This window comes from Ptychodera flava, chromosome 1, assembly GCF_041260155.1.
Source record: "Ptychodera flava strain L36383 chromosome 1, AS_Pfla_20210202, whole genome shotgun sequence".
Lineage (NCBI taxonomy): Eukaryota > Metazoa > Hemichordata > Enteropneusta > Ptychoderidae > Ptychodera > Ptychodera flava.
This window is the reverse complement of record NC_091928.1, coordinates 39,008,712-39,022,219: the sequence shown is the minus strand read 5'-3', so window position 1 is coordinate 39,022,219 and position 13,508 is coordinate 39,008,712. Positions and strand designations below refer to the sequence as shown.

Below are 13,508 nucleotides of genomic sequence, written 5' to 3'. Positions count from 1 at the left end.
GCGGAAGTAAATTTTAATAAACTGTGAACTTCGTTCAGAAATCGCAATCTTATTAATGTGGTGCGTCATGTATTTGAGTCTAACTGTTGAACTTTGTAACATGATGGGAGAAATCAGCTCAGTTGAAGAACCTTTTCAGTAAATTTCGTTTTGAACATTATGACTGACGAAAGGTTGTTCTTGGTATTTTTATTCTTTTGTGCGATACGTAACGTTACAGTAAGATCGATACCTGACTGACAGTCTCTTTCAGTCGTGTCGATAATTGTTTGCTTATAAGAAATCGATATTTATTAATGACGAGAAATCGAGATAGCAGGCATGCAAACTACGACTGCCATGGAAAGTCGAGACTGATCATGAACTGAACTAACTTTCTGGCACTATTGAACAGCGCCCTCCATGGCAGACAGTTAAAATACTCCTGACACCGTAAGCATAGGATATCAACAGTCGGCTCTGTTGTGGCTCCGTGTATTTCATTTGATGTACACATATTTTATCACTATCGCAAAATACTCTCAAATACTATAGATGTGTTTGCCTTCGGTTTTATAAACGTTACAAAGTCTGTGATGGGTAAGGAGCAAGGGTACGGAAAGTTGAGATGTCATCATCACAGAAAGCAAACTGTTTCTCATTTTTATTCTGCAAACTTAAACGAAAGCCACATATACAGTGAGGATGTCTGATATCAAAGATCGTTATAGAGAAATTTAACTATGATTACCCAGCCTCCTATTGCACATTTCCAGACAGCACATAGCTACACAAAAACTATTATTGACTTCGTGAACGCCTATAGCGTCCACATTTGAACTAGAGAGGGAATTTTTGAGGACGTCTAGATCTGTTAACATCGAGCCATAACTTTTTCATGTGTTTAGCTGTCATCCGAAAACATGTGGTCAGGCTACAAAATATGTGCAACTCTCTATTTGCAAACACAAAATGATCACTTTCCCATGGCGAATTCGATAAGTAATTTGACCCATCCCTCAGACTTTGCTGACCACCCTTTTAAATAACAAATGAACGCTCCCTTGGATTTGCGCACCCTATCAGCTGTTTTTGTGGCACGCCATGGCCTTGGTGAGCCGAACTCCACCATGATACACAGTGGTACATGTGATAACATCGTTTCCTGGTGGCTTCGAATTCTGTTTATGTTTGCGGTGTGGGACGAACATCTGCTAGGTAAGTAAAATGTTTTAAAATCTCAGCATTTGTAAGAATTTGATTGAATCGAAGCAAACGCAATGTCGAACTTGTCAAACAGCGCTCGACATCGCTAGTCTGATGTCAAATTCCTGTGACCTATTGTGCATTTGTATTTCGATGTGTTTATACCCGTATATGTGTACAGGTTTAATTTTTAATCGATACACCGTCGTTTTCTTGACATAAAAGCTGTGATATTTTTTGAAATGATTAGGTTTTTACCCGTGATAATAGCATTAATTCTATCGACAAAATGGATGACAGCAGGAAATATATTCCGATTAATAATTTATCAAACATTTGCTTTAATATGTAGAGGTGACATTACCTACTGTAAATAATGTAATATTTCGAGCTCCTTTTCGAAACCACCGGGTATTACATTTCATATTAGACCTTGACAAAATATTCGCATCAAATGTACATGAGTATTCATCATTCAAAATTAATCCATCTTTATTCTCATACAGATTGGACAACGCACTGCGCGACCTAACATTTGTATATGAACAGAAACACTTCGGTTACATGAAAACATATTTTGAACGCTTCATTAACATATAAAAAGTAGCACTTTTTTATTTGTTTATTTTTCAGTTGTGCTTGGTGAGCAACTAACAAAGGCAGTATTTTTAGACTCCATGATTAATTTGCAAGTGTCGACATATTTAAATGAACGACAACTACCTTAGTTATGACGTTGCAACTTATCAAGCAAACTCATGTTTATCTTGGCGGGCGCTGATATATCACAAATTTCATCCTCGCTCTGAATATTGGAGATAATTCCCATCGCTGTCATAAGGGACGCGATGCTTAACACATGCAAAGGTTTCCTTGATAACAAACATTAAATGCCATAAAGTGTCTACATACTAACTTCGACTGATCTGCTCTTTCCTCATGCAGCTGAAGTTTTGGCGGGAAAGATCGAACGACAAGATCGAGATCTTCTAGAATTGTCCGACCTTATTCAGTGTGCACTAGCTTTAAATGGCATAGCTGTTCCTCTGCAGTATGTTGGTTACGGGTGTTACTGTGGACCGGGTGGTGAGGGCGTCCCAGTTGACCCATCTGATGAGTAAGTTTACAGCTCGATGGTTTTCTACGTGTTGTGCAAACAATACACTTGATTTGATCATGTATAATTTTTCACCGCATATATGTTGTCACGATCTAGAGACTGAGCAGAGCAATTGTTTGGGTAGAACTCGCCTCGGGGACAGATATTCGGACTCTCAATATTATGTTCAATACTTTTAGTCTGGTTCACCCATAGACAGTCGAGACTGGCTGTAATTCACCGCTTGTAGGAGCTCATTTCAAAGCTCTTGGAGCGAGAAACATTTCACCGTTTAAGTTTTTCGAAAATAAAAAAGTGTAGTTTTCTTTGTAGAGTGAACACAGAGGTGGCGGCCATTTTGAATTTCAAATATCGTGAAATATTTAGTTCGTAATTATAATGTGTTTCTCTAGTACCCCTACTTTGCACGATTACCCCTCCCTGTTTTTCATTTAATTTTAGAGAAGGGTTAAAATGTTTCATTGGAGAAGGTTTTAAGAACTTCCGAGGCGTACTACCTTAATGGGTGGATGGATGGATGGATGGATCAACAATTGAATAAATGATAGAATGAACATGAACCAATGTAATTAATCGATACACTAGTAAACCTTAATGAATGAATGGATCAACAAATGAATAAATGAGTCAAATAAACATATAAATAAATAAAGTTATAAACATTAACTTCATTTTTATGACTAATTATGACAAAGAGTAAAACAGATACTCTAAATGTATATACGCTTCCTGCAATATGCTTGTATAGTTAATCTGAAATTCTGAGCTAAATTTTACTCCAACTGTTACCCCTACTTCGATCTACACACATCCTGTCGTGTCGTAAGTAACATGATTTCCCCTGCCAATCTATAGGTGTTGCCGACGTCACGACCAGTGTTACGAAAGGTCAAAGGCAAAGAGATCATGCTTAGCGATCGAGACGTATTTGTCAGAATACGATTACACAACAAAGAACTGCTTCGGCTGGGACGTCCAGATTACATGCAGTAAGTAGTCATCGGTGCAGACGCATCATAGATTTTATAAAAACGGGTTTTTTTTGTAAAAATTTTCCTGAAAAATTTACTGAAACTCCAATGAATCTGTGCCGTCTTAAATTTTCGTCACCATTCAAGTGTTTGCAGATTGTGTTGAGTATCATCAGGTGCTTGTTCTGACATGGCAACCAAGCAGCTGATGAGTTTTGATATTCAGGGTACGTTGTAATGAGTTATCATAAATTCAAAGTAAAGCGTCAACAATATATTTAGTATTCAATGGTGAAAAACCTTGCATTCGTCATGTTCATGCTCATTTGGTGTCGACATTTCACTATAAACCCAAAATTCTGAAAGTGTGCAACTAATTCTCTACACAGCGTAAGCAACCCCGAACACACAAAACTACAACGTACAAAACAATGTTGAATGTCAGCCTTTACTGCTTAAACAAGGGATTTCCCTTTCGTTTGTAATTTTCAGAGCGTGCTGCACACTACTCCTTTATATCCGTAGTGCTTGGTTTCGCTGATTGTAAAGAGAAAGTGTGCGAGTGTGACAAAGCACTGGCATTGTGTCTGGCGAGAAACCGTGCGACTTTCAACAAAGGATTTGAAGATTGGGACAGATCGAAGTGTTAATATCACTCCAAAGTAGCGCATTCACGGCTATACCTTGTGACTCACAATACACACACGACTGAACTAATTCGTATTGCACTTATTAACATATATTTTACGTTTTCAAATTAGCTGAAAATGTTTGTTCTGAAAACTGATTTTGAACTAATAAAGTATATAAGTATTCGATAGCAATACATAAAGGGTGAATCTTGGTTTTTCTTACCAACGATATATATGAAGGACCACGTAATTTGAACGACCGTCATTTGCATATAACCAGTTTAGCATAACATTGATTCTAAATTGAAAACTGTTCTATGTCATATTTCGATATCTGATAACTACCATTTTTGTCAAAACATTTGATCGCTGTCCTTTTGTTTTTGATCTGCATCAAGCATTTTAAATCTTTAAGCAAAACGAAGACGAGTCACTAAATACTCCAAAGAGATAACTATTCAACAAGAAATGCAGCGGTTCGATTCACATCCATATAAACATGTTTTGAAATTTTCTCGCTTGTTTACATGTTTACATTTACCTCGAATGGTGCTGTATACCATGTATACTGAAACTATACTCCGACACACTTCCCTACTGTGAAACCTCATAAGCCGCCGAAGCAGCATAAGTCTCACATTTGCATGGCCGGCCACCAATAAACCGCTTTCACGGTTTTAATCTTAACGAAAGACAATAATTGGCATCACTTGGCAATTACCAGATACTGTGTGTCAGTGTCCTTCGATACTGTAATCCTTTCATGGAGGTCGATCGAAATCACGAGGTTGATTACAGATTATATGGGAAGCTGTGATTTGACTTTGCACTGAAGCAATGATGGTGTCGCGCTACCAGTCTGGATCGTAATGCTTTCATTAACTGAAACTGACACACCAAGATGTAGATTGTAACACAACCTTGTACTTTATTGCAAGATGGCGACCGTCACGGTGTCGTTCACTGTCAAAGGTCTGGTCTGAAGTGTCCCTTGTCTAAGCTCTCTACAAAGTTAAATGCATCTCAAGACTTACATGATTACAGTGGTTGGCCACGTGAGGAACGCTTCGAGGTAAAATCTCTACAGGGAGGGGTCAAGACTGAAATACGACTTGTAAATTTGAAAGAGTATTATCACGAATTGAAGGTTTCCGAATAAATTTAGTGATGTTTCAAAAAATAGGAAGTGCGGTATTTTTCTGTCAGAAATGTTCTTTTCCTTCTTTCCATTGGAATTTTAATCAATAGAACTTTACATTGTCACGGCGATATAACATGTTTGCGTTATGGCTAGCTACAATTGAATCAAGTGTATGTTTAAAGGGATACAGTCGTCGGAACTGCGCTCAAAGGTCGTATGGGACCCATACGACCCATGGCAACAATGTATCCAAGGCACAATGGTGATTAATGACAGTTAAAACATGTCTTTCATAATCTATCGTCGTGTAATTTAAATGTTGCAGCTATGATAATGACGTGCATCTTGATATCGTGCACGAAATGCATTGTTTGTAAACAAGAAACTCACACAGGCGCAGTTTCCGACGACTATATCCCTTTAAGTGACTAACGCAAACCATATCGAAGTAGTTAATGCCGTCTCTGTCAGAAGTTATCTTATCACTTGTCTGTGAACTACGATGAATTTATTGGCAGCCTCGATTGGCTTTGTTAGCAAAGAACGAGCGCCTAAATCTTCGTATGGGACAGCAGACTGCCATGTGAATTGACAAAATAAAACCTTTAGTGTTGTAACATAGACAAGTTAAACAAATTAACTAGTACTGCCGTCCGAAACTCAATCTTACAACTTCAACCTGCTGGAATCCCTCAACGTTGGCACTCATAATTTTATGTTACAATGCAAAAAAGGAATTTTGTTATTGCTATTTGTTACATACATGCATATGTACATATAATTTACGTGAGACTTGAATACAACCATCACTTAGGGAGCATTCGGGTTTTTTTTACGGGGAAGCGGGTTTTCGGTGGAACTTCAGCCACAAATTAAATGCAAGAAAACAACCCTCTCCTCACCTCTCATAGATATCAAGTTTCAAAGCATTCCAACAAGAATGTCACCACGATTTACACAAATCTGACAAAGGTTAACTCAAGAATGATGCATATCAAAGCAATCCAAGTAGAATTTTGAGAGAAAATGAATTCTTTAACCAAAAATTGGAAGTTTTGTCCCCAAAATACAAAAATGAAAATTTCTTAACAATTTGAGCAAATCAGATGGAAGTTGACCCAAGGATCATGCATGTCAAGTTTCAAAGCAATCTAACAAGAACTTTGGGAGAAAATGATTTTTGGATGAAAAATGGGAAAATTTGCCCCAAAACTACAGATATGAAAATTTCGCCACTATTTGCACAAATCTGGCAAAGGTCAATCAAGAATGATGCGTATAAAGTTTCAAAGCAATACAAGCCGAATTTTGTGAGAAATTATTTTTTGACCAAAATGTGAAAAATTGCCCCTGAAATATAAGTAAGAAAATTTCACCACAATATGAACAGATCTGACACAGGCCCACCCTAAGATCGTGCATACTAAATTTCAAAGCAATTGGTTGAGCATTTTGAGAGAAAAAGATTTTTCGACCAAGTATGGGAACTCCAAAAATACAACTATAAAAATATAACCACAATTTGAACAAATTAAACTACAATCACCTTAAAGGACTTGCATGCCGAGTTTCAAACTGAATCGGGCATATGTTACAAAGGTTTCGCAAATCACAGATTTCTCCCTGAGGACAATTTGTCGAAATTCTCAAACGTCAAAATCGGCAAATCATAAAATCCTTTCACGTCCAGGCGAAAATACGGGGCTATTTCCACGATGCCGCACTGCATTGGAACACATTAGGCCTAATCGCTGTAATCGCACCTCTACGCAATCAAGTAATGGCAGTTGAATGGTTTCCTTTGAAGCCCTCTACGCAATCAAGTAATCAGTCCGGGTCAGCTCCAAAATTGGAGACTCATTATGATAATGTATTCCGGCATTCAGCCAATCATCGACCAGATTACATCATTAATAAAGTACAGGTCACGCTGTGTCACAAATTACCCACCAAGTGTGATCGGCAGTTTTGGGCCGCTTATTAAGCCCCTGTCTTGTGAATTTCGACGAATTTCGACAGTCAACATAATCCACGTGTTCTGCAGAAGGTCATGTCCAACAAGGAGTCCGATTAGTGAACAAATATTCGAAATATTGACGATTCATTTCTACCCCAAGTTTATCGATTTCGCTCAAGTACCGAGAATCATTTTGTGGATGTTCGTCATCTCTATTAGAAATACTGTTATAAAGGTTATTTGTGTAGGTACGCGTATAACATTTTGCAAGAAAGAAGAGCAATGTCAGAGCTTTAGAACGATACCTGTTTTGTAGTTGTCAAACGCAGACTAAAAATGGTACGCGATTTTGAAAATGTGTTGACAGAGTGGCCACACAACTGTTCCCCATACGGTAGAATTTGTATCGCTGCCATCTCCGACACAAATGGGGTATTCTGAACGATTTGTGTAGGTACACGATTTATATTTCGCAGGACTTCAAGCCAGAGTCTAGGAATCACAGCGATATATGGGGTTTGGTTGTCTTAGCCAGAATAAAACTGGTACGCGATTTTGAAATTGTGTTTTGACAGAGTGGCCACACAACTGTTCGACATTATGACAGAATACGGCGCGGGAGTTCGACACAGTATGGCGTACGTAACGAAGGACGCATGTGGAGGTTGCCAGGAAATACAATTTTTACTGATGGCGCGCTGGCCGCTGATTGGCTAATGAGAGGGGGAAATATTATGGTATAGCGCTCCAATTTTGGAGCTGACCCGGACTGGTAATGGCAGTTGAATGGTTTCCTTTGAATCCTCGAGAAGGCGGAGTTTTTTCTCTCGTCGCGTCGGCGTAGTTTATAATGCGACAAAGTGACCCCTTATTCTTGAACGAGTAGGGATCATAGTCCATGTGAGTTCGCCAATTTCGGCAAGGCAAGTTCAAAACACTGAATGAATTATAACAATTAAAGCTTTTTATTCGTGTAAGATTTTTCCTATTTGATTGCGACGATACAATGATAATGGGTACATGTGTGTACAACGCATTCTCTTAAAACAATTATGATCTACATTCAAGTAAACATGTAGGATTCAATGATAAAGAATGACCTCTTTGTATTTTGAATAATGTACTGAATATTCATCACGCGGTTTCATTTTGCCAGGAGGGTGCTGTACGCACAAGGATGTACTATCGTCTGCTGAACGTGAAAGCAAACTCGCTCCCGCGGTAGCAACTGTCGGTTGTTCTTCAAAGCAGGGATGTTCTGTCTTCAGGCGTTGTCTTTCAATCATGGAATTCGCGTGAAATGGCGCGACAACGGACTATACATATAGTCTGCAGTATCGTAAGTGCTGTTTGCTTTCGAAAAGCCTTGTGTGACCGCCGAACGACAATGACGTTCGATTACATCGAGAAACGACTGAGCCGGCTGCTTGAAAGATACGGCAAATTCGTCGCTTCCCATTACCTGCCGTTCATCGTCACGCCGGTCGTCATAACCGTGATGTTGGCGTTCGGTGTGTTCCGAATTCAACAGAACACGGACACTGAGTATCTGTTCAGTCCGGAAAACGGTCCAGCCAAGGAACACCGACGGGAGGTCGAGAAGTACTTCCATGTCAACTATGACACCGGTTTTATGCCGGATCGTAAAACGGAGGTCGGAAGGTACGCTCATTCGCTCATCGTGGCGAAAGACAGCCATAGTGTTCTCCGGGAAGACATTTTACATGAAATCATCCAATTTCATCAAGAGATTGTGAATTTAACAGTTGAATCCGGCAACAAAACTTATTCATACGAGGACCTCTGTGGAAAATGGAAGACAGAATGCGCTGACCCCAATCTCGTATTGAAATTATTACACTACAACGCCAGAAATATAAAGTTCCTGACATTGTCGTATCCGATTACAGTCGTTCAAGACGTAGAATTCTTTATAGGCAGTGGTCTTGGTGGAGTACAATTACAAGACGACGACGATGTTATCGTGTTTGCCAAAGCCATTTCCCTAGTATACTCTTTGCGGTCGGCTGAACTTGATGACGTCAGTAAACGATGGGAAGATGCCTTTATTGCATTAGCATCGAATTACCATCAGACAAATTTGACATGACCTTCATTGTATCGACGACCTTCGATCATGATTTTGTCGATATTGTCTACTCAATGATAGACCTGTTAATCATTTCATGTTTCACGCTGACCGCATTCGCCGTCGTCTCCTGTATGATGTTGGACTGGGTGGCCAGTAAGCCTCTGCTGGCAGCATTTGGCGGGATTTCGGCGTTTCTCGCTGTGGTCTCGTCGTTTGGGTTGCTAACGCTTGTTGGTGTGCCATTCACACACCTTGTCATCGGCATGCCGTTCCTGACTCTAGGTAAGCCAGTTCTTCGCCAATTATTTACAGACTTCAATCTTCAAACAATTTATTAATGTGTAAACAGTCTCAAGTATCACACTGCAGTGACCTTAGAATCATAACATCACCATGACGTGACTGTTATCGAAAGTTGACCTTTAAGACTTTGATTTATTTGCCTCCCATGTATTATAGTATCATTGCTTACTTCTAAAACCTTAATTGACCTCACAGTATGGTGACCTTCCCACAGCCCGTCTAAGCTTGTGCTGGAAAACAGATCGGATAGGTCGACTTTGTAGTTCTCCATAACTATAGCAGTAAAAAATAGCTAATTGGAGAATTCAGAGCATAAAGGCAATAAGGCGGCATGACCAGATAGAACATAAATATTCCCGCTCGTCTTATTTCTTCAAAGTCTACAAGATTCACCTCAAATCATAACAGAAAACAGAGTCTACAACTAGGTAATTTCAACGACCAGTTACCGGTAAAGACACCTAGAGTCTGTTAGTGCTAACGGTTTCAAAAACATCGGAACGAAATCTCTAAAGAGTATTGTTCATAAATTCGATAAGTTGAATCTCTCTGAAATCATAACAAAGAGACATGCTCGCATTCTCGATATCATTGTCCTGGCTCAGGCATTCTGATTTGTACTCGCTAAGCTATGGACGAGGGACACGGGGACTGTTAAATGATGTCAGAAGAATGACCACTCAAATGACCCGAACAAAGAGATTTCAATATCTCGCCGTCTCAGGGCAATGTTCTCTTTTAATAAAATACTAACGTTCCAAAATTTGCCAAACATGGTGTTCTTGTTAGGATAAGTGTACATAGATCCTAAAGTTTCGTCCAGTTACATTGTGTCAAATATTGTGTAACTTTAAAATATCTTTGTTATCCCCCGCAGGTGTTGGAGTTGACGATATGTTCATCATGATAGCATCATGGCGTTCGACATCACCACATCTCTCAGTCAGAGATCGACTTGGAAAGACCTTTTCAGAAGCTGCATTGTCCATTACAATAACCAGTATAACCGACGCCTTGGCATTTGGTATTGGCGCCATTTCTACCTTTCCATCGGTTCGAATATTTTGTTGCTACTGCGGAATGGCTATTGTCTTTGATTACATCTATCAATTGACATTTTTCGGTGGCTGCATGGCCCTCATCGGTCGACGAGAGAAACAAAACAGGCACTGTGTTACCTTCAGAAAAGTAGTTTCCAAACCGGAAGCGCCGTCTGCTCTTTACAAGAGCTTTTGTGCTGGTGGAATTTCTAGGGTGCAACACAATCGCGAAGAGAGTAGATCTGAACATCTACTTGTGAAATTTTTCAATGAATGTTACGGTCCGCTGATAACAAATAATTGGTTTAAAATTTTGACGTTTGTGTGCTATCTGGGATACCTCGCTTTGGCGATTCTAGGATGTTCCCAACTCTCCGAGGGCATAATACCGCAGCAGCTGGGACTAGAAGACTCGTACAGTGTGCAATATTATGACACTCACAGCAAATATTTTCGAGATTATGGTCCCATCATCCAGGTCGTTATTAGCAACCAACTTGATTACTCAAACAACACGGTGCAAAATGAAATTAACGCTGTTATCAGAAATTACCAGAAAAATGTTTATTATAATGATCAAGAGGATAGTGGACAGTGCTGGCTAACGGACTATTTGTTGTTTCTGAATAAAACTGGTCTATCAGCGGACAATGAAACGTCTTTCATTTATTATCTCAGGGAAAGCTTCTTGCCGTTACACGAAATTTACAAATTAGACGTCATTTTCTCGTCTGATAACAACAGCATTATTTCATCGCGATTTCTCATCTTTTCTCGCGGTATAACGACAAATAGCGCAAAATTAAAACGAGAATTTATGCACGAATCTAGAAAGATCGCTACTTCATCGTGGATTCCGATGCTAGCCTATCACCCATCATTTATTTTTGATGATCACTTTGATGCGATTTTACCGAGCACGATTCAAAATATTGTGATAGCTACTGTTGGTATGTTGCTGGTTTCTTTACTCCTCATACCACGACCTATCTGTGCTGTGTACGTCACCGTGTCTATAGCATCCATCGTGATTGGTGTGATTGGTTACATGGCATTGTGGGATGTCGGCTTGGATTTTGTCTCAATGATTACCATCGTGGTTTGCATCGGCTTCAGTGTCGACTACTCGGCTCACGTGACCTACGCCTTCGTGATTTCACCGCGAGATTCTCGAAACGAGCGGGCTATTGAAAGCCTGCATTTGCTTGGCTTACCCATACTGCAAAGCGTCCTGTCAACCTTGATAGCCATTTCTCTAATATCGACGATCAAAACCTACGTTTTTCGCGCCATGTTTAGAACGATGTTCCTTGGAATAACACTTGGTGGTCTCCACGGTCTCCTGTTTCTACCGGTCCTTCTCTCGTTTCTCGGTCCGTCAAAGTCGGTCCGAAAAGTCGACAAACATTTACGTCGCGGAACTTGTGAAGAGGAAGACATGGAATTGTTGGGTTGGTGGGATCACTCATGATGGAGGAATAAAATGTCGGATTGAGACAACGCACACCAGACTTGTCTTTACACTAAAATCGGAGGACATGCCAACATCCTGGTAATTTATTTACAAGAATGCACCTCATGAGGGCGCTATACACATTTATCGGTACCATCTACTACAATGAGTTTTCACAGCTGTTGGAATGAGATTACAAAGAATGGATATTCTAACACCCCCACTTAATCTCATCTCCGCTTGTGAAAAAGTTTACATGACATGAAAAATATGCATATTTTCAATAGAAAATCTTGTATTCTCCGTTGATGCCATGTTACATTTACGGACATCAGAATACAATTATCCAAAAACATAGTCTCTGAACTTTTCCAGCTTAAACTTAGTTGCTGGCTTTGTCAGTATATCAGCCACCATGTTATTTGTAGGACAATACTCCAAGACTATTTTACCACTAGCTAATTCATGGCGAATGAAATGGTAACGTATGTCAATATGTTTTGACCTTTGATGGTTTACTGGGTTTTTGGCTAAAGCAATTGTGCCCTGGTTGTCCTCAAAAATCAAAACAGGCACTTTATGTGTGATACCAAAATCATTGAATAAGTGAATAAGATAAAGACATTCTTGAATAGTTGCTGCAAGTGCCATATACTCTGCTTCACAGGAGGACAGGGCAATAGTTGGTTGCTTCTTAGACTTCCAAGAAATAAGAGGACCTTTATTAGTTAGACTAAAACAGTATCCACTAACACTACGTCTATCATCTGTACATGATGCCCAATCTGCATCACTGTAACCCATTAATGTAAGACCATCATCACATTTCTTGAAACACAATTGATAATCAAGAGTACCCTTTAAGTATCTAAACACATGTTTAACTGCCATCCAGTGAGCTTTGAATGGTTTCGACAAATACTGAGACAGCTTGGTTACAATCCAACACAAATCTGGTCTTGTACATGTCATTGCATATATCAGACTGCCTACAGCCTCACGATATATTCTAGCATTAGCTAGTGTTTCATCATTACACACATATCTTTGTCAAGATTGGCCTGAATAAGTAAACATCTGCCCATTTCAAATAATGTTCGCCAGTGTCGCTCAGCAGTGCCATTTTGATGAGGAGAATAAGGTGCTGAAGTTTCATGCCTTATTCTATTCTTCCTGAGAAGTGACTTGTATGCCCTTGAAAGGAACTCTGATCCATTGTCTGATCTCATAGTTTTACATTTCCCCATGGAGCAGAATCTGCTAAAAATTGCTCTGTGGCAGCTAAAGTATCACTCTTAAATTTCAGAAAATACACAAACATCAAACCTGAGTAATCATCTGTGAAAATAGCTGCGTACCTGAAATTTTCATTAGATACTGGATCAATAGGCCCTGCCAGATCAGTGTGAACCAACTCTAATGGGACGGTTGAGCGAGCACGGGGACCTCTATTTCGACTTTTTGTCATTTTACCAAGTGCACAAATACTACAATCATCAGGTTTAGAAATATTGCCAATGACTTTCATACCATCAACAAGTTTTTCAACTTTTAAGATATCGTCATGGTTACAATGACCAAGTATTTCATGCCAACTCTGTAAATCGTTTGCAT

At 39.5% G+C, this 13,508-nt stretch overlaps 2 protein-coding genes across 2 annotated transcripts; both read left to right on the top strand.

Annotated features, from left to right (window-relative positions):
- Positions 1–1,109: 1,109 nt before the first annotated feature.
- On the top strand, positions 1,110–3,926 carry LOC139144782 (phospholipase A2 AP-PLA2-I-like). The gene is made up of 5 exons (XM_070715533.1): positions 1,110–1,197; positions 1,819–1,827; positions 2,131–2,302; positions 3,161–3,294; positions 3,769–3,926. The coding sequence occupies exons 1-5, from the start codon at positions 1,110–1,112 to the stop codon at positions 3,924–3,926; spliced, it is 561 nt and encodes a 186-aa protein (XP_070571634.1).
- Positions 3,927–8,126: 4,200 nt separating this feature from the next.
- Positions 8,127–13,102, top strand: LOC139136934 (patched domain-containing protein 3-like). The gene is made up of 2 exons (XM_070704799.1): positions 8,127–9,380; positions 10,279–13,102. The coding sequence occupies exons 1-2, from the start codon at positions 9,059–9,061 to the stop codon at positions 11,910–11,912; spliced, it is 1,956 nt and encodes a 651-aa protein (XP_070560900.1). The 5' UTR covers positions 8,127–9,058; the 3' UTR covers positions 11,913–13,102.
- The last annotated feature ends 406 nt before the right edge of the window (positions 13,103–13,508 follow it).